Below are 21,444 nucleotides of genomic sequence, written 5' to 3'. Positions count from 1 at the left end.
TTTTGCATGCGGGCTAATGCGACCGCTTTTGATAGTGAAAAAGTCCACCAGAACATCACACAAAAGCTCTAGTGTAAAAGCACATCGTTTGATATGTGTTGAAACATTATCTGGGCCGCGTTGTTACTGTATATTTTTATCATTTCTGTTGGAAAGTCTAAAAATTTGGTGGGTGTAAAATATATTGAAAATCTAATGTAATTCGCACATCCCTTTACATCACCTAAAAATATTTTTTTAAGTCTTTCCTATATTTTCCATAGCTACAATTAAATTTATGGTGAAGTTCACGGTGGGTGTCACACTTGCGAGGATTCGAAACATTTTCTCCAGATACTAACATGTGTCATATTAAATAAATTAGATAAAATGATGTTGCAAAAAATAGGGCAATGAGAGTAGTTTTAAATAAAAAGATACTTACTAGATGTAGAAGTATGATTGATAGATTAAAATGGTTGAATGTTGATGAATGTTTTAGTATCTGTATATAAATTATAAAATAATATGTGGCCAGAGTATGTTTATCAGTATATAATAATAAATAAATATTAACATTGATTTAATACTAGAAATAAAGACAATTTAAGACTAGTTAGGTATAAAAAAATGAGTACGGCTAGGGGAATAATTTACGGAGGTGTAATTTGTATATTAAAATCCACAAAAATAAAAATGTAGCAGTTTTCCTCAATGGAATAGAGAAACACATTCGTGCATTAAGAAATAAATTATTATATTAAGTCTTTTTTATCTCATGTTTATGTTTATATTATGTATCATTTGTATGTTTGCTTTAAATTTATTTATTGTAAAAATGAGATTTATGAGATAAATAAATTAATAAAATATATAAATAAATAGTATTAATCATCAATGAACTTATCGAACGCCACGTCTCTTAATACTATTTTAATGAGAGTGTCTACATTTTAATCTACTGGTAAAATAACAGAACTACCAAGTCCAAACACGGCATCAAAATCGCTTCAATGCAAGCCATATCACAAAGAATTATACGCAGCAAATTTTTGTTTTAATCGTGATGGTTTCTAATTCAGTAGTAAAAGTAAAAAATCAAAGTTTTGTAAAATATACATATTAGAGAAAAATAATCAAGAAATCAACGTAGTAAATCTACTGGGATAATTCTTTCACTAAATAGATTTAATATAAACACATTAATTTAATAATTTTCATTACCTATCTTAAATATATATTTTATGCTTTATAATGCTTGTTTATCTCACCCCTATCTGTACAACAAAAATCTGGAAAAGAGGATAATTCGGATCAGTTTTCGTCTTATCAGCCTAATATAAATACTCACTTATTAAAATATTTAATAAATAATCTTATTGCGTCTAAAATAATCTCTTGTTCATTAAATTTTTTTCCAAAATATATTTAACGACTTGGACAACCCTAAGGCATTGTTTCCAATTGTAGTACTAACAAGTATATAATTATTAATGCTAGGTATAGATAAAGTATTTGACACTGTTAGGCACGACAGCTTAACCTATAAATTGTCTATTGCTTATCTAATACATTTTATATAATATGCTTATACCTGAATAGTCAAAGTTTTTTCTTAAAAAAATAAACTCTCGATACTCCCTGAAATACCAACTTGGGTCCCGCATGGTTTTTTGCTTGGACCGTTTCTCTTTATTTTATATTTTAATGAAATTTATATCTTAAAAAAACTGATTTATCAATTTATGCTTATACCAATGATATATCATAAATAGTTTTTAAGTCTAAAACTTATTGAATTTCAGTAGCGAAACTTGAATAAAATATCTTACTAAATGGAAAATTAGATTAAATCACGCAGACAACCCTTATATCCACTTCTTTGAATAATCAAATAAGCAATAAATTACTATAATAAAAAAGCGTATTATTGGGTAAAATAAAATTTAATAATATACACTTAATTATATTGGTTATAACATACGCTTGCTCGGAATGAAGTAACACCGGTTATTTATTCAAGCGTTGTGAGATATCTTTTATTTATAAGAGGAGACCTTTTTTATGGTTTTAGTCGATTTTTAACGAATTATCTTAGCACACTATGCGTGTCGTAATTCTCCGCCCAAAATAAAATAACTTATAATGGTCAAATGTTCAAGAAATATTGAAGATTGATGTTTTAGTATTTATAAATAAGCTAGAAAATAATATTTTACCAAGTATTTAATAAGAAATAAAGGTGTACTTAAATTTAATACAGGAAAAAGATAAAATTTAAGATATAATTTATATGTGCATATTGAGAATCGCTGCGTGAGTTTTTTTCAAACAATTTATGAGATAACAATATTATGCAAATTAACACCCTTTTTATTTTTGAAATGTCTGTGAACTGATAAAGGCGACACTTTGACGTTTTGTGCTAGCTTATGTATCGTTAATCATGGCAGCCCTAATATTCTCACTAACAACACCCAAGAACTACCTGCCCTTAATAACGAAATATTGAGAATCACAATTTACATTTTATAAATTAAAAAGCACCCCTCTCTATCGCATTACAGATGTTTTAAATTGCTATTTTTGTATTATGAACCAGTTGAAACTTTTAAAGCATGATATAGCTTAACTGAGATTATTTCATCTTTACTGGTTTTGTTGATTTAGGGTTGAAAATATCGAAACAAAAAATATCCTGTTACTAAATAGCATTATTAATACAACTACTATTAAGAAACACCGATAAAATAGTAAAATTATCATTACTTTTAAAAAAGTTATTTATTTTTGCAAATGTAAAAAAAATTCAAGAAATTTATTTGTACCCGAGTCTTATTTTATCGTTTTAATTAAACCATAAATTTATACCTAATTTTAAAGTATGTTCTATTCTGTATTATTAATTTTGTATTCAACGTTTAAAAATAAAAATAAAATACCAAATGACCGCTATTAATTTTTAAGCGACTCTTAAATATCATGAAATATTATATTAATTTAAGTTTCATATGAGTATATTCTGCAAAAGTATCTTAATTATACGGTTTTAAAACATATTAACAACCAGTATGAAAATTTTGTACCCGCATTAAATCGTTTCCTACACACAAGAAGTCTACGTTCGTTATTTTAGCTGGCATATTTACTTTGTGTGCGTTGTTACGATAAACCAAATTCGGCTATATACACATGCATACTTAACAGATATTTTATAATATTCACGTATCCTCGCCCACGTTTAAAAGCAACTTTGTTTCGTATGAATCTCTGTGTTTGCTCGTTCGAATCCAGATTTGAACCCAAAGGATCATTAATCATCGTGTGTGCAAACCGCGAGTGCAGTTAGCAAATATAATAAATCCGCGTCTGGTGAAAGATTAAATCTCATCGAGCGTACACGATAATGCGGTGTAAGTCGGCCTTAATAAACTTGAAACATTTCCTTGCGAATGTGGGCGTTGCATTAGGATGAGAGCAAAAAAGTGCGCTTTATGTTTCGAGCTTTTCACGGGCTCTTTTGAAATGGAATAATTTTATCACCGCAGAGGTGAAACATTTATTTTCCTCGCGGAATAGTAATTGAAAATTTTAGACGTGTTGTTAAAAAGATTAAATTACAACATAGATAGTGTACCGCTCCTTTATATGTAATACTGTAAAAATATCATTTTAAAATGATTCAATGTTTATACGAAAATTTTTGTGAGAAGACCATGATACAATTTTATTTTAATAAATTATTTAATAAAGATAAATATATTTTCGTTTCGAATCGTTTATCAATAAGCCAACTAATTTTTTAAGCTCATATTGACAACTATGTCCCTCTACCTTCGTTATTAAAAATTATTGTATTCAATTGCTCATCACATGAAGTGCATAGCGTGGAATGGCAACGTCACAAATGAGCGTGCGTCAAAAGAGTGCTACATTATAAGCGCTGCGTCATAAGAGCGTTTGACAAAAGAGAGCACGCCACAAGAGCGCAAAAATACTTGGAGTAATGAATATTTTAGGAATTAGGTATACAAAATATATGTAAATTGTGAGAAATTTACAAAGAATAAAAATTCACGAGATATAGGCGGTAAAATTAGTATTATATGTGCCAGAGCGTAATGAGGATTAAATTGATTAGCCAATGAAAACATTATTATTTATTAATTATAGCGTACATATGAAAGTATGGCTCCCCATTCCCATATTTTGTACTAAGATGAAACGCTGATTTTGAATTTATCATTAGATTTGTTCTGTAATGTTTCGATTTGCGATATATGCGTGCAGTTATAGGGTAGGTATATGACTCGTCAGATCTAATAGTGTTAATGATTACACATACGATGAACCAGAAAAATGTATATTTTGCAAAATGATAATGATATCTGCCAAATATATAACATGGGAAGTTTTGAAGATTAAAAATTATTTCGTAATAATAGCTCAACCACTTATATAAAATATAAGGATTATGCGATTGTTCCAGAATAATATGTTGTATTTTATTTATAAAAAAGGTATTTATGTTTATTTAATAAAATATTATTAACGTACCCATTTCAATGAAAATAATTTTAATATTGTTTATGTTTTTTTATTATTTCGTTACTTTTTTTCATCAACTGAAATTACATCGAAATAAATATTATTATTGCAGGCAAATTTTTTAATAAATAATAGGCACAAAATATAATTATTTATCTCATTTTTTTTTCTTATTTAAGTTTAGAAAAATAAAATAATTGTTATCAACTAAAAGTAATACATAAAAAAAATATATTTAGAAAAAACATCACTACAAATGAGTTAAAGTATATCTTTGAAAATATTATAAGACATATAATAAAATTAACCTGAAAAATATTATGTATTTTAAAAAGTAGATAAAAAGTAACACTAACAAAATGAATGTGCTCATCTACTGATGTGCCTATTTATTTAAATAACACAACAGATAATATTAGATTAAATTAATAACATAATGTTATCAAATTTCGTCAGAAATTTTTGTGATTGCTACATAATGTGAATTTAATATTTATCTATTAATAATCAGTTGACAATTAAATAAAGCCAACCTGAGACGGAAACCGCAATAATACAATCAGTAATGCTTGTTGTGCAACTATTTTTGCAATACTTTTTAAATACAGCGATAATCATAAACATCTTGTGATTACATTGTAGAAGATTTTAGAAATTTTAGATTAAAATTTAATAATACCTGATTATGGTTTATTATTTTTACATGTATAATATACGAACGGTCTATTGGTTACATGGCAACTGGTTACATAAACATTTGTCACAGGAACATTGTTCATGTGGAATAATAAAATTGGTTATTTTGATCATAAGGAACATCACTTACACGATTAAAGAAAATGTAAATTTTTAGAAAAAGTTTTAATTTCAATATTAACCATAAAGGACATGAAGTGAAAAATTTGATTAAAATAAGATACTAATAAATACCAATTTTACACAATTTTTAAAAAAAAATCTACGGTTTAAATAATGACGTGGCAATTAGATTATAAATGAGAAATAAATAATTACTAAAAAAATAAGTAAAAGTATTATAATGAAATTTTGCTAAATATTTGGTAAAATAAGTTAATTTCACTAAGCCAGACATATAAAAATTATAAAAAATGTTACTTACACTTAAAGTAAAGGTTATAAAAAATAAAAACAATAAATAGGCTACAAAAAATAGAGAGATAGTAAATCGTAAGATTAAAGACAATTGTGATTTCGACAGAAGCAATCAACATATACAGTCATAATGAGATACATATGTCATCTAAAGAGCTTTCGAGTTCAATAATTAAACTACCACTCCATTCTACAATTAGAAAATCTAATCAGCTGTTTTTAAAACAAGAGAAAATTTTTTAGAAAAATTTACAGGCGTTAGAGTCCAAAAAATATTCTAATGAATCGTAGTTCTTTATGCTAAAGCAAGTTTTGGTATGTGATGTAAAAAAAACCAGATTCTTAACGTCTAGGAAAATAAAGGTTTTTTTTGTTTGGTAAAATAGGAAACCACTATGAAAAAACTTTTTTGATCGTTAAGTCAAAGTATCCGAATTATGGAGACGCACCCACGGTAAAATTACATACATCTGTAAGTCACAATCTCAATTATTGCATAAAATTTTATTAAAATTTTAACATACGCAACACAAAACGAAATGATATCTGAAGGCTGCAGTCTCTGGGGGCACTGATGGTGCATCAGGCCATCTGCTGGCAAAGCCTTCTACGACGGAATCTAATAGTTGTCCCCTGCTGTAATGCTTTCTGTAGATGCATGACAAATCAAGGGTAAAGCTCTGGCATCAGCAGTCTCAGTGCTTCAGAGTTCTTTCTCAGCAATGACTAAAAATTATCTTAGGCCATTTGAGCTATGGCCCAAATTGCCCAAATAATAAAAATACGTTAAATTCGTTAGTATTCATTTCTTGAGAGAAGGGGTTTCTCGGAACCCAAATTTTTAAAATGAATATGACTAAAATTTTTGATACGCAAGTTTCAGTGTTCGGTTTTTAAATGTGGTCATCACAAAATAATATAACGAAAATATTTAGAACTTAAAATAAATTCATTGGAATTAATTTTTTTTGAGAAAAGGGGTTTCTTGAAACCCAATTTTAAAAAATTAATATGACTAAAATTTTTGATACGAAAGTTTCAGTGTTCTGTTTTTAAATGTGGTCATCACAGAATAATATAACAAAAATATTTAGCGTTTGAAATATCAAATACAAATATACTAAAACAATAAATATAATTATATAAAAAACATGCCTTAAATATCATACCACAGGGATCTAAATTGAGTTTTAAATAAAATTTAAATGTAGTAGTTTATTTATTTTTTTATATAAAATGCTGAATTATTAAATATATATAATTAATAATCAGCCAAAGAATGGTATGTAGTTGATTTTTTTAAAGATAATTTGATTCATAAAAAAATTGAATTTTAATTGTGTATTGTTTTGCCTATCAAGATTATGATAAAAAAATTAAAATTGGTATATATATGGCAAGTTACAGTTTTAATATCAGTCTTATTGAACAAACATCAATATGCGGCTATTTATCTTACTTCTTTTGTTAAAGATAACTACAGCGTATGTTATAAGCACATACGAAGCAGAAGAAAAATGTGAATTTTGCACCTCAGACGATGATGTCTGCGAAATATGTCCCAAGGAAAGCTTCGATGATTTTCGAAATACTTCAGACGCCTACGTTTCAGATGGTGATGTGATATTTTATTTATACACAAAGTATGTATTTTTTATTATTTTAATATATATTGTTAAGATCATTTTATACATATTTTTTTATAAATGTAATTTAAATTATATTTATGTTAAATAGAGGTAATGTGAGAAGTACGATGAAAACCAATCAACTTATTTCTGCTACAAAATTCAAGTCTGGTTCACCCACGCAAATAATAGTGCATGGTTGGCAGAATAGTGATTCATCTCCTATGCCACAGAAAATTAAAAACGGTGTGTATATTTTAATATTATTAATAATTAATTTTTTTTTAATAAAAACTAACATAAAGTTATTTTTAGCGTTTTTGAATCTTTATTCTAATTCTGATGTCAATGTAATCGTTGTGGATTGGAGCAAGCATGCTTCTAATTTACTTTATCCTGTATCTAAAAAAGCGTGTTACGGTGTGGCCGACCTCATTTGGGAATTTATCCTGGGATTAAATGAGCAAAAAGTTCCTGTTTCAGCCATTCACATGTTAGGCCACAGTTTAGGGGGCCAAATCGTTGGCTTAGTCGGTCGAAAGCTTAAACTAAAACCTATCGAGATCGATTATTTCACAAGTAATAAAAAGTACATGTATATTTATTATTATTTGCACTGATTAACTTTTATGTATATGTGTTTTAAGTAATGGATCCTGCAAAACCATGTTGGAATTCAGATAGTGTCAATAAGGGCGATGCAAAATATGTCGAGGTTATTCATACAAATACCGGTTGCTATGGAAAAGAAAGACCTTCAGGTCATGTTGATTACTATGTGAATTATGGAAAATCGCAATTAGGCTGTGAAACTTCTTTTGATATATCATGCAGCCATGCAAGAGCCTATGAGTACGTCGCGGAATCAATTTGGATCAAAAATCAACAGCCTTTTATAGGTACACAATGTACAAATAAATATGATACCATAAAAAATAAAAAATGTGTGGAAAGTAATCCGAAGAAATATGGATATATGGGTGGATTTTTTCCTAAGCCAAAGGAGTAAGTAATTTTAGAAACCAGATTTTTATATTGTGTAATATATACCTTGATACTAATATTTCATTTTTATTTACAGTCTAGGCCTATACTACGTTGAAACCAACAAAGCAAGTCCTTTTGCAACGGGTCAATTACCAACTCCAAAGCCTTAAATACTAGTAGAGAATTAAGCATTTTTACCACATTTTATATTTTATTATTTTAAACTAAGCGTTTCCTAAATATACGCATGCAATGTTTTTATTATATTAAGTATTTTGTAGCAAGCAAAAATATTACATACACGCCTATAAAAAAAAAATAAAATCTGTTTTTATGAGATAAGGGGTGACTCATCAATTAGCAAAAAGTTTTCGATATCCCTGTCTTGCCGAAGATAACGGATATAAACCTCAGTCGTATATCGTCATGAAAGTGCAGATTGATACAATTTCAAACCTAAATATGTATATAAAATGTTATTAAAATAATACTGAATAAATAAATTTGATTTTGCGCAAAACAAAACCGTGTGATAATTATTTTGTCGGTTTTTTGTACGAAAATAATATTATAACAATGTAGCAACAAATACAACTTCAAATGTACATATTTAAATACTATTTCTTACCGAAAATGACTGATAACTATAATTTAACTAAAAATATTATATTGGAACGCTAATGGTTCACGAAGAAAAAGCGAAACGCTAAAGTGAGATTTTACGAGTGCGTATTATGAACGTGTTTATTTATAATCTATTAAAATGGCAAATTAGGATTTGTAAGAATTGTTTTGCAGTAATAAAAAATATTAGAAATATGTTATGCCTAATTATAAGTTAAAATATGTTTAAGGTGGACAAAATAATAATTTCAACACAACTTTAATATTACTTAAAATTTTAAATTCCATAATAAAAAGCTAATTAAAAAAATTTATATTTTTTAAAAAGAGGGTTGATAAAAAAATTAAGTTAATATTTAGAATTAAAATTTCAGTTTTTTAATTAGAAAATTTTATTTTATAGATTTGTTGGAAAGTCTAGAAATTGCAGACTAAATTGCTTCACTTAGCATAAAAATGCTTTATATAAAAAAACGTAGTTCATTTTTCAAGTGATTCTTTATTAGTTTATCAATTTTATTTAGTCAATTAAAAGTTTGCAAATATTATTTTATAAATTGATTAAAAAATCTTTAATCTTTTAGAATTTATAAACCAAATAGTTTTCGTTATCTTTTAAGATAATGAGCCTGACACTAGTTCGTATCGAATTTCAGAAATATATATTTTAATAAACGTAAAATATTAAATATATTATTCAAAAACGATAGGGAGCAAATATATATTTATAAGAATATTTATATTTATTACTAAGAAAAATTACAAGTGCTTCTAATACCATATTAAAAATCTAATGTTAAGATCTCGCGACACCCTAAATTTCATTTATATCCACGATAACGAAATTGTAATTGCGATAATAATACATCTAATGGGACCATAGACGAGCTTTGCCTTTGCAAAATTGGGCAAAAGCGCGAACGATATTAAATCTATCTCGCTTTTCCTATTAAGGCTCAAATGAGGCATATTAAGGAGTGATTATTTATTTTTTCATTCGTTTCTACGGCAGCTTTTGGAGACTAATGGCCGCTTAATGGCGCTACACGTTTTTGGAAAGCGAAATTCGCCAAAAGCTTCTAGGTGTTCACTAAGCTAAGCGTAGAAAAATATGTTAAACAACTGTAATCGTTCTATTGATATCACACTTAATCCTGGCATTAAAATTAGTTAAAAAAGATCAGGTAAAAGCGACATAAAAAACTAATGGACATTTAAATACCGCCTTCGATTCAAGCAGGTCAGATATATCTAATCCAAAAAATTGTATGGTTTAGTCGATCAAAAACTTAACCCAAAAAGTATTTAAATAATAAGCACTAATATATTAAATATTATTTTCACTGATTATTTTTTTGTATCTGTTTTTTAAGTAATGAATTAAGGGATTAAGAAAGTATCAATAAGGACGATGCAAAATGTAGCAGTTATCCATACAAATATGGCATGCCTTGAAAATGATGTATGTAAATTATGGGTCACAAAACTATTTATTTTTTACTTTAACAGCTTAACGCCCGAGGACTCATATGCGCGCCTTGAAAAAACATTGTTTAGTGGCCGTGAACTCAGGCATGAGTCCTGCGTCATGCGTTTAATTTTATTAAAAAATACTTGGATACCAGCAGGTTTGCCTCTACATGATAAATAGATATGGTAGTATATTATTTTTACATAATATTAAATAAAAAATAAATTAAATTTTACTTAAATTTTTAAATTAAATTCTTAAATACGTTGCAATGCAATGAGTCGTCGCCTTTTAGGGGCTACTGGATTTTTTATAAAATGTATGAACCATAAATATTTATTTCTTCTAAAAATAATATTTTATGTTACACTTCTTGTACAGAAATATATTTCAGAGTCAATACTGTTTGACTAGGTAAACATAAAATCAATCCAATCAAAATAAATCGGAACAATTGGTTTTCAACCTTAAATTCTGTATATTATTGCAAAATTTAAAAGTTAAAACGTTACGATATTTGTAGATAAATTAGATAACACAGTAATCAATGAACTTCCAAAAAATACCATCCATTAACTTACGAACATTTTTACGGGTGTTTGCTATTTTGATATTCCAGCACCATTTGGAAAACCAGAATGATTCACAGATCAAGAAATTAGGGGGAAAATTTACCATTCGGATAAATTATTGCCGTTATTAAGATAAATATTTAAGCAAATAAAATATTATTATGCTTAAAAGAATCTCTGAGGAATAAAATCATGAACGAATAATATGTCATTTTCATTCCTAATATTTTGTGTTAATTAAAAATAGTTGCAATGGTTACAAACCAGTTATTTGTAATTTAATAATATGTTTGTTTAAATTCTTTAACAATTTTTTGTTTAAACGATTTATAAAAAAATATCTATTCATAATATAATATAATTTGCACTCACCAAATTTTTCGGCGTCCTTTTTCTGCGTACAACTGTCACTGACACATTTATTTTTACCATTACACTTATTAACCGCACTATATCACTCTTGATATTTATTTTTTTATTTACACTTTTTTATCTATTTCAATATTTTTTAATTTATATTAAAACACTCGTAAATATGAATAGGAATTTCATAACTTCTGCACATGTATACTGTATCTTTCCTTATTTCACGTGCAGAACAAACGCGACATTTTCTTCTCACATATTTCTCTGCACTTTTTATTTTTATTACCTAATGATTTTTCAGCTTATCCGAAAGCTTTTCTAGTTGATCAACAGCAAGGCAAGATGTGATCAAAACAGATGAAATGTCTTTAGAATGATAGATTGCACTGATTTCTGCATCTATCCTATAGTCTTACTCGAAAGAAAATTTTACTGTTACGATTCAAATTTTGATAGACACTGAACGAATTAAACAATAAATACCATAACAACCTTTTTTGTTTATTTTGTTGTTTTTCAAAATATTAGGTAACTATGTATTGATCGTCGCTATCAATAGCTTTTAAAAATTTATTACAGTTATACATTGAGGCTTATATATTGTCAGGTCGGTCGTTCTGTTTTTTTATTTCGTGTCTATCATCTGGCTGTTATGAAAAGTAAATATCATTCTAAAATCTCTTTTTTTATTTGTGTTCCAAATTTGAATAAGCGTTTTACCTTTTCTGCCATGTTTCATCTGTAGGGGTCTTAATTATATATTTTTGAGGTTCTGGCAGACTTCTATTTTTACGGATTGTTCCACAAAGTCCTGTTTTCTGTAAAAATTAAGCTTTTGCAAGTAAAAAGCCATTATAAATATTGTCAGCATAAACACGGTGCCATTTGCTAGATATGGGCTTAGTACATTCATCACCGTATTTACTAATCTTTCTGAATTTCCGGTGTATAATATGAACTTATAAATATAACCGGTATCTGATTCGAAAACCATTCTATTCGACATTCCATATTAGGTTGAGGACTGAATACCCGAAAAATAAGTCTATCTATGGCGAAACGTGGTGAGATAAAAGCGTATATAAAAAAATGAACATACGTTATAAAAATTATTAAAAAAAAAATATTCACCTAATATATTGCATATTTTAAGTTGATACATTATTTAAATAAAAATAAATAAATTTAGTATTTTTTATTATTATATATATATAATAGATTCTCAATTTATTTCTAATTAAGTAAGCTTTTTTATTACAAACCGTGATCTAAATCTAAAGAGTATTATTATTATTATTAATATTGTTCTATAGCTATTGAAGTAAAACAACACGAAAATTGTATTTTATAATGTTTCAAAGAAAATTCACGTTTCATTAATTAATTAAAATATTTACATAAGAGAAATTATTTATTCTTATGATGTGGTTTCTTTTGAGAGTAAAAGGAAACATTTTTAGCAGGTATATATTTTATTATTAAGTAATTAATTAAAATATAATTAATAACCGACACTATGATATTATGTTTTTTTATGTATTAAATATATATTTTTATTAACAGGGATATTTTAGGAACTTGAAAGAATATTGGGAATGATAAATAAATAAATTAATCAATAATAATCTGATTGCTAATAATAATCTGATTGGCGCAGGACAAGAGCGCAGCAACAAAATAGCACAAGATAAAACGGCGCAGCGACAAAACATCGCAACGCAAAATAAAAACACAAAAATATAAACCGACATTGGCTATAAACTGTCTAATTTGATAATAATCAAGCTAACCAAGTAAAGAACAAATTAGCTGTATTTTTTTCACAAAAAAATGTAGATAAAAAACAAGAAAATGTATTTAACTATGTAAGCTTCTATAAATATGAATTAAGTGGCATAATAATATTTACATCATACAGAATCATTTACATCACCATTTATTATACACTGAAAAACCATAGACCTATATACACATAACGTAAGCTACGCCGTAGCTGAGCGTAGAGAGCTTTCGCTACGATCAGTCGGTCTCGGGCCGTAGTACGGATCGGTCGGTACTCCGACTACGAAAGCTCGCAAAATACGAAACGGAAAGTTTTATTTAAACGTAGAAACAATGCGAAAAAGTTTAGTGTTTATATTATCAAATGAAACATCAAACGTTGTCTAATCGAGGGTAGTTGACAATTTAATGATTATTATATTTTTTATCATTTGAGTGTTTATTGTTGCATCTTGAATTTAATTGAAGATTATTTGGTAAGTATTTTTTTTAATAATCATAATATTTAATAGAGTAATTAATGTGTAATATGCGTGAAGAGGTTTGTCGGGGTTGTATGATAAATAGACGCGTAGATGTGTTGAACAAATGAGAAAGTTTTAATGAATCGCATTGAGTTAGTACTTTTGTCGAGATTGACACAAATGCCACATTCGAGAAACTCTTCTTAGACAAAAGGACCGAACGAAAATTGCCAAGCGGCAACAGGAACGAATTTATTAAAGAAAACTTTTTAACCGAACATTATAATTCAAAGAAACTGAAACTTTATACTTAGACCAAAATCTAAATATTTGCTAAATTAAATTAATTGAAAAATTACTATTTATAATTATTATTTTTCCAAGTAATATTTCAACGAAAGTATTTATTTTAACACATATATATATATATATATATATATATATATATATATATATATATATATATATATATATATATATTGGTAATACATATAAAACAGTGTAAAAAATCAGGTAATATTGATATATGTAAGATATTTACAAATTATTTTTTACTTAAATATATTTCAATGAAAGCATAGTAAGGGTTTTTATTTACAGTTAGATAACACTCATTTTAATTTAAATCATTTTAAATGTTTATTTATTATTTATTAAAAAATATTTGCAGTGTTGGTAAATAAATGTAACCCGAATATTAAAAGAAATATAAAAACGAGTTAAAAACGCTTGCGATTTAAAATATGTATATTATAAAAGAAATAAGTTTTTATACATATATTTTTTTAATAAAACATATTGAAATTTAGGCTTAATGTATTTATAAAAAAATGTTTTTCTTATATGAAAAAAATATATTTTGTGCAATAATCTTATGAATATAAATTAAATGCATATTTATTTAAGAGTTAATTTTAATTTCATATATTAAATTAAAAAGCAATTATATAAATATAAAAAAAATTTCAAACCACATGAAAAAATGTACAATTTTTTCTGCCTTTTTAAAATAAAGTTTTTAAAAAAAATCTACTATAAATATTGAGATTCAAAAAGCAAAATCCTCGATTTTTTTATCAATAACATATACATATTATTAAATGTAGCCCTTGTAATAAAAATCTATGTATAATAACAAACCTTATATTTAATTTTTTTTTCTTTATTTAAACAAAATTATATAAAGTGGTTTTCTTATATAAATTATGATTTTATTTAAATGGCACTTTTAAATGTAGCCCCTAAGGTATGTTAATTATATTTTGTAAAGTTTATGAATTGTTTAAAATATTTAAAAAAAATACCAAATGCTATTTTATATATTCAATATATAATCTAATTTAATGTATTATAATATTGTTTTATACATCTAACATTTTTTATATCATATTTAAATAATATATAATAGATTTTGCAAATATAGAATATATTATAAAAATAATATATATATTTTTGTGGTGTAGCACAATAAAATTTTGCCTTAATAGTAAAAAAATAATAAAAAAATGGTTTTTAATTATTTTTTTAAATTAAAACTTTAATGGTACAAATCATTAAAAAATATTTATTTAATATATAAATTCTGTTTTTATTTCAATAACACATTTAAATGTCACTCTAAGCGTGAAAGTTAAATGTTTTTAAAGTATTTGTTAAAAATATTTTTGTAAGACGGTTATAGCAAAGTATTAAAAAAATACTAGCAAATTCAATTTAAGTCACATAAAAAAAACTTTACAGAATCGATATTAGGTTTTTATTATAATAACATTTAGCATAAATTTATTATAAATAAAAAAACGGTGTTTTAAGTATAAAATCGAAATTAAATGTAGTGTTGTATATTTCAGAGTTCAATTATAAATTGTTAAAAATATTTTTTATGAGTAGAATGTCAAATTAAATAGACAGTAAATTAAAATTACGGTTTTCCAATAACAAAAAAATACAATAAAAAAATATTTTAAACATATTTCATTAAAGGTGGCCCCAAATATTTATTGTATTTTTATAAACTTTACTTAAATGATATTTTATGTTATAGATAATTTTAAGTAAATAAATTAAATATTAGTTTAAAAATTATGATTTTAATATACATATTAAAATTATTAAAAATTAAGTATAATTAAGAATATAAATTATCTAACGCATAGAAACACAGTTAAATGGCGTATTTAAAAGTGCCCCAAATATTTTAATGTATAAATATGTTAATTAAATTTTTCTTATTTATTTAAAATATTAAATAATAATTTTAATGATTAAATTGATAAAGATTATTGTACATTATTTAAATAAGTAATCCTAAGAACTTAAAAAAAAATTCTACCTCTTTGTTCATTTTTTAATCCATTAGCATTAAGTTTTAAAAGCTTTGATTTTAAATATTCCGATAGCTTTTCACATTACCTGTATTTTATTTTTTTGTTTAGCAAGCTTTGCATCTATTGAAATAAATAGTAATTGGATAAAGCAAGGTCTGGATAATAAGATAAATGAAATAAAACCTTAAAAATCTGCAGTTAATTTTGTTACATGGGTACGCGAATTGTATCGTAAAACTATTCGACTTATTTTGACAAGGGCAAATTTTTTTTCACTTTTTTGTGCAAATAATACATTTTAACATATACTAATAATTTACTGAACTTTGGTTTAGTATTTGATTTTAAATAAATTTGTGTGAAAGCACGTTAATGTAAAAGTCGACTTATATAAAAAAATAAGATTATATTATAAAATAATCTGCTAAATAATGTTTTTAAACAGAGAATTGCATTATATAAAAAAAATTTAGTAATACAACCTGTAATTATTTTTTTATAAATATATACACCATAACATTTTTAATAGATTCATATTTTAGCCACCCATTTTAAGCACTATATTATTTTTAATAATTACTAATTATATGGCTATCGAAGCATCACTATTTTTTTTATTTAAAAGCGTAACATATAATATTAATTCAATATTATAATTCATATTAAAATATTAAAAATAAATTATCCAATAAAAATATAATTGAATTTATTTGCATACTTTATCCATTATATCAATTTAGCAAGTAGCTTGATGTAATTAAGCAATAAATAAGAAAAAAAAACACTAACGACTCACCGTAGCGCAAATTATCTCATTTTTTACATCGCCGCAATTCTGGACACAATCGGGCTTTTCGGGACCGATTCACATTAAAGTGACGGATTGGCCCGAATCGGGACAAACGAGGTCGTTGCTGCTCCCGATTCAATGGTCACCTCCGGAGGTGACCATTGAATCCAATTTGTCCCGAAACACTTTTACACCCAGAAACGGACACGTCGAGTTAATGGCTTGTGCGAATCGCACAGTGTGGTTAAATTATTCGCGAGACGTGAGATAATAAATACCGGGGGATGATGGAGTGAGATTGTTAGCGAAGCGTTTCGGCGAAGGGTGATTATTACCCAAAAATCAGATAAATTGGCTGGAAAACATTGAATGTTAGGCAAATGAGATACGATTTTGTTTCACATACGTAACGATAATGATATACAATATATACAATGTAAATATATTCACATTCACTACCTGTTTTATGTAGGTAAATGTAGATCTAAAGTTTTTGTAATAATTTAATATTAAATATCAGATATAAACAATAAAATTATAACGTGTAATTAAGATTGGGTTATTTTTCTATTTTGATTGTAACTTATGAAATAAATAAATTTTGCGAATTTTAATCGACAGAGTAAATAAAACTGATGTTACACGAAATCTGATTTGTAATTAATATTATTTCTTATCAAATATTTTTTTTATACATACATATGTATGTGTATACAAAGATATGCAATAAGTGGTTGTATTCATTAACCATGCATATACCAATGATTTAAAAAATAATAAACATGTACATATGTATACAAAAGTAGCAATGTATTCTATAAATTTTCGCTTCGAAAGCAAATCTTTTTAACCTTGCCCATTTGTTATTTCACCCATTCATATGCAACGAAAGCTCGTGCTTTTGTTTTGTCGTAGGCTTTTTGTGCGTGTGTTTTTTCTATTATTTCACACATTTTTCATTAGAAACGTCGACGCGAACAAATTTACATTGCGCCCTTAAAGTGGCGTCGACTTTATTAAGAAATTTGAATCACCATACAATATATTACCGCTGCGAGCGAATTCATATTCATACCATTGAAATGGAAATTTCACAAGAAGAAATAACCGAATGGGTACAATCGTCGCACAACCGTTGACGTTCAAAGAGCGAAATTGCGTCAAATGCGAATCACCTATAACCATATATTAATATATACAGGCTGATCCATTAATATTCAGATTAAAAAAAAATCAAGACTATAAATTAAATTTAAATATTAGTAAATCTTCCTGCTGTGCCAAATAAGTAATGCAGTTTCCTAGAAGCAGCACTAAATATAGTTCTAAATTATATAATACATATTCTGGTAATCGAAAATTAATATTCAACAAGTTAATATATACATAGATTATTCGTCTTTAGTATAATGTCATCTATCAAAAGCATAATATATGCTAAAAATTATATTTAATTTAAAGTCTTGTTTTATATTTATATTTTCACACACACGCGCTTCTAAAGAAATACATATAAAAAAAACTTAAAATACATATTATTAAAAATATATATAATATATCCGCTAGTCACCAATTATACATTATATTGTAATTGTTAAAACGCACGTGGAAAATTTTTATTGATTTTTATATTTTTTTGTGATTAAGATAACCCAGAAAATTCATGTTTGTTTAAGTGGGCATACATTAGAAAAGAGTTTGGCATTACGACCTAATTATTGGTATAAATAAGCCTTTTTTTCATTTTATTATTTTTGTGGCCGATGGGAAGCTACCACATCATCAATAAAAAGCATTATATGTCGTAAATTAATAAGTAAAAGCGTTTTATAGTTTTCATATTATGTTGCCATCAAAAAGTAACCCATTTAATTCTATTTATATAGAGTTACCCAAAATATTTTTATATGTTTAATTATATGAGGCGTACATTAGAGTAGCGGAGTTTGACATTACATCCTAATTGCTCTAAGTATTTTTTTTTATTATTAGTAATTAAAAGGCGTATATTACGAAATAAAAAATGACAACCTAATAAGAATAAATTCTTTTTTTTAATTAGTTATTATTTTTATTGGCCATCAAAGAGTAACCAGATGAATTTTATTTATAAAAAGCCACGCAAAAGACAGGACCTAATTAGTGAAAGATTTTTTTTTCCTATTCCGTATTTTTTTACAGTTTCATATTTTTTGAAGACCATCAAAAATAAACTGCAATTTTTTGATAATACACGACCACCTAAATATTCATGTTACGTTTAAAAGCGCGTAAATTAGAGAAAAGGAGCTTGATTATTCGATTATTTGGTCAAAAACATACCTTTTGCAATATTATTTTTAACCAGTTTTATTATACCTTGTTACCTTCGGGAGAAAGGGATAGAAATGCTTTATACAGGACTACCCAAAAACTAGTATTAAATTAAAAGGAACGGACATTAGAGAAGCATGACTATAAAATACGATCTAATTGTTTTGATTATGCCTTTTTATAAGATAATATTTTTTCTGATTTTAATATTTTTCATGGTTTGTACAGGAAACTATATGTAATTATATAAAATTTTAGATTGTGTAATAAATATTTAAAAAAATAATACAATGAAAAGCACACACAAGATTTCAAATTATGTATGATTTTTATTAAATGTATATATTTATATAAAAAAGAAAAAAAAAACTTGAAAGTAAAAATTTTGCAACAAATTTTATTTATAATGTAAAAATCACCATAAAATGTAAATCAATTCTGAATATACATATCTAAATAAAAATTAACATATCTCAGATGCTTATAAACCCAGATGTTATTAATGAATTTTCAAAGCAATTTCATGGATATACAGATGAAAATACCGATTTTTAGTAAAAAAATCACTAAGTATTAAAAATTATTCCAATGCTTTAAAATATAAAATAAAATATTTATACATGAAATAAAAATTAGTAACAATTCTAATACTGAGTGGGCCATAAATATGGGCGGTTTGGAATATATTATTTAAAAATAATTGTAAATCTTATTTTTTTTTTCAAACTCAAGAAATCATTCAAGAAAATCACATCACAAATCACAAATCACAAATTTGTGAAACCTCATTTCACGTCAAGGTGATATTCCATGGCCTCCCAGGAGTCCAGACGACTCTTCCTGACTCCTACGACAGTTCAATTAAAAGAGAATATTCGAGAACAAATGGCTGCTATTCCACACCAGAGAGTTTTCACAAATTTGTGGTCCAGATTTGAACAATTATGTCACACCTGGATAATCTTATTTCTAAGATATGATTTTTCTAACTGTTTAATTTTTTATAAATTAAAAAGTCTATAGGATTTACAGTTTTTTTTAATTATTTTAATGATGTATATTTTTTTTAACTAAAATATTTTTGATGATTTTTTATATTTTATTACACGGTTAAAAATTAAGACTTGACAAGTTTTATTAATGCATCGGCCGAAATCTACGACTTCGAGTAAGCTACCACAATGTTGCAAATTTCATATGCCGTCCGGACGGCGGCTTCTGTCATGTACAGCCGGCATATTTGCGCGCGATCAAAAAATGTGCCCAATAATCCCAATTTTTAAATTGTCATATTATTAAAATTACGCTACTGATAATTATAAAAGTTTATGCGCTCACCAATACAATATCAGTGAAAACTTTTCGATCGTAAATATTCAATTTACGCAAAATCTTTGTCGGCTTTTGCAAAATGCCATAAGACATAAAAATGATACTTCAAAATACGAACACCACATCTGCGACTATCTAAGAATTCGTGGCCATTGATTCTAAATAAGAATTCGTTATGGTGTGATATTTATATAAACCGATCTAGGAAGATACATAACGATATTCGAAACGATTTTTTTCAACAAAATCAAGTACCACTAATTATTTTTAATTATTTAATTTTATATGAAAAAAATATAATAACGATATTTGTTAGAAGGACATACTATTAAACATATAATTTATCTCTTTTGGTGCCCTAAAATATTTAAAGATGTCAGTAAGAGTCTGTTGAAGTACCCGATAAGCATGTGTTATTCTAACTTGGCCACGTGACCACGATGCAGCGTTCGACGTGCGTGTTAACCATAGGACGCCTACGCGCATACTAAAATTGAAGCTACTTGTTCTATCTCAGTTTGCGAAAAACCATATCTCTCACTCTCGTCACTTAACACGCGAGAGAGCGAAAGGGGAAGTATCTCACCGCTCGCGCTCGAAAAAGCAGCTCCGACTTCGGTTCTTTTGATTCGGAAAATAATGCCGACAATGCAGTGCTCGAAGCTGGCCAAGTCGATTGAATCACCTCCACTTTACCTCCCGTTCTCGGTAACCTTGGACAACTTCCGAGAGATTTTAGAGCGGGCAGAACCGAACTCGACCGAAGTGACCCACTATATTCTCCGTCCTTTGCCAACCTTGTCCAACTTTCAGAGAGTGTAGTGCAGGCATTAAGTTTGGAGTTGAAAGTCACCGAATATTAACGGGTTAATGACCCCGCTTCTAAACAATTTAAGAAACTTATTTATTGAATAGATGCTACTTTGAGAATGCAATTCAATTGTATCCCAGCGCTCTTAGCAAAAAGCACTAGGATACAAACTCTTCTAAATTTTTACCGCATATTTTTGCAATACAAAAAAGTTAAATTTATTAAAAATTAATTTAATTTTTATTCAAAAACAATAACTTTAATGTTATCTAAAATTTAAACTAGTTTTGTAAATATTTTTATGTATAAAATTATACTTTTTTATTTTATATTTTAT

General features: G+C 26.6%; 2 protein-coding genes across 3 annotated transcripts in view; one reads left to right on the top strand and one right to left on the bottom strand.

Moving 5' to 3' along the window:
• The window catches only part of LOC148233578 (uncharacterized), a 243,616-nt gene that overhangs the window by 14,913 nt on the left and 207,259 nt on the right, over positions 1-21,444 (bottom strand). The window lies entirely within an intron of this gene.
• Positions 7,069-8,594, top strand: LOC148233579 (phospholipase A1-like). The gene is made up of 5 exons (XM_088191075.1): positions 7,069-7,283; positions 7,378-7,514; positions 7,584-7,847; positions 7,916-8,273; positions 8,350-8,594. The coding sequence occupies exons 1-5, from the start codon at positions 7,081-7,083 to the stop codon at positions 8,423-8,425; spliced, it is 1,038 nt and encodes a 345-aa protein (XP_088047201.1). The 5' UTR covers positions 7,069-7,080; the 3' UTR covers positions 8,426-8,594.

The sequence above is a fragment of the Plectrocnemia conspersa genome, unplaced genomic scaffold (genome assembly GCF_051122295.1).
Source record: "Plectrocnemia conspersa isolate PC_06_02 unplaced genomic scaffold, ASM5112229v1 ptg000008l, whole genome shotgun sequence".
Lineage (NCBI taxonomy): Eukaryota > Metazoa > Arthropoda > Insecta > Trichoptera > Polycentropodidae > Plectrocnemia > Plectrocnemia conspersa.
Note: the sequence above shows the minus strand (reverse complement) of the source record. Positions and strands in the feature narration are given on the sequence as shown.

What these genes read in the sequence shown, in the direction of transcription:
- LOC148233579 (XM_088191075.1), top strand. Translation starts at nt 7,081, where the DNA reads ATGCGGCTATTTATCTTACTTCTTTTGTTAAAGATAACTACAGCGTAT. An exon ending in ATATTTTATTTATACACAAA is followed by an intron (nt 7,284 to 7,377) that starts GTATGTATTTTT and finishes TATGTTAAATAG; the next exon opens with AGGTAATGTGAGAAGTACGA. An exon ending in TTTTTTCCTAAGCCAAAGGA is followed by an intron (nt 8,274 to 8,349) that starts GTAAGTAATTTT and finishes TTTTATTTACAG; the next exon opens with TCTAGGCCTATACTACGTTG.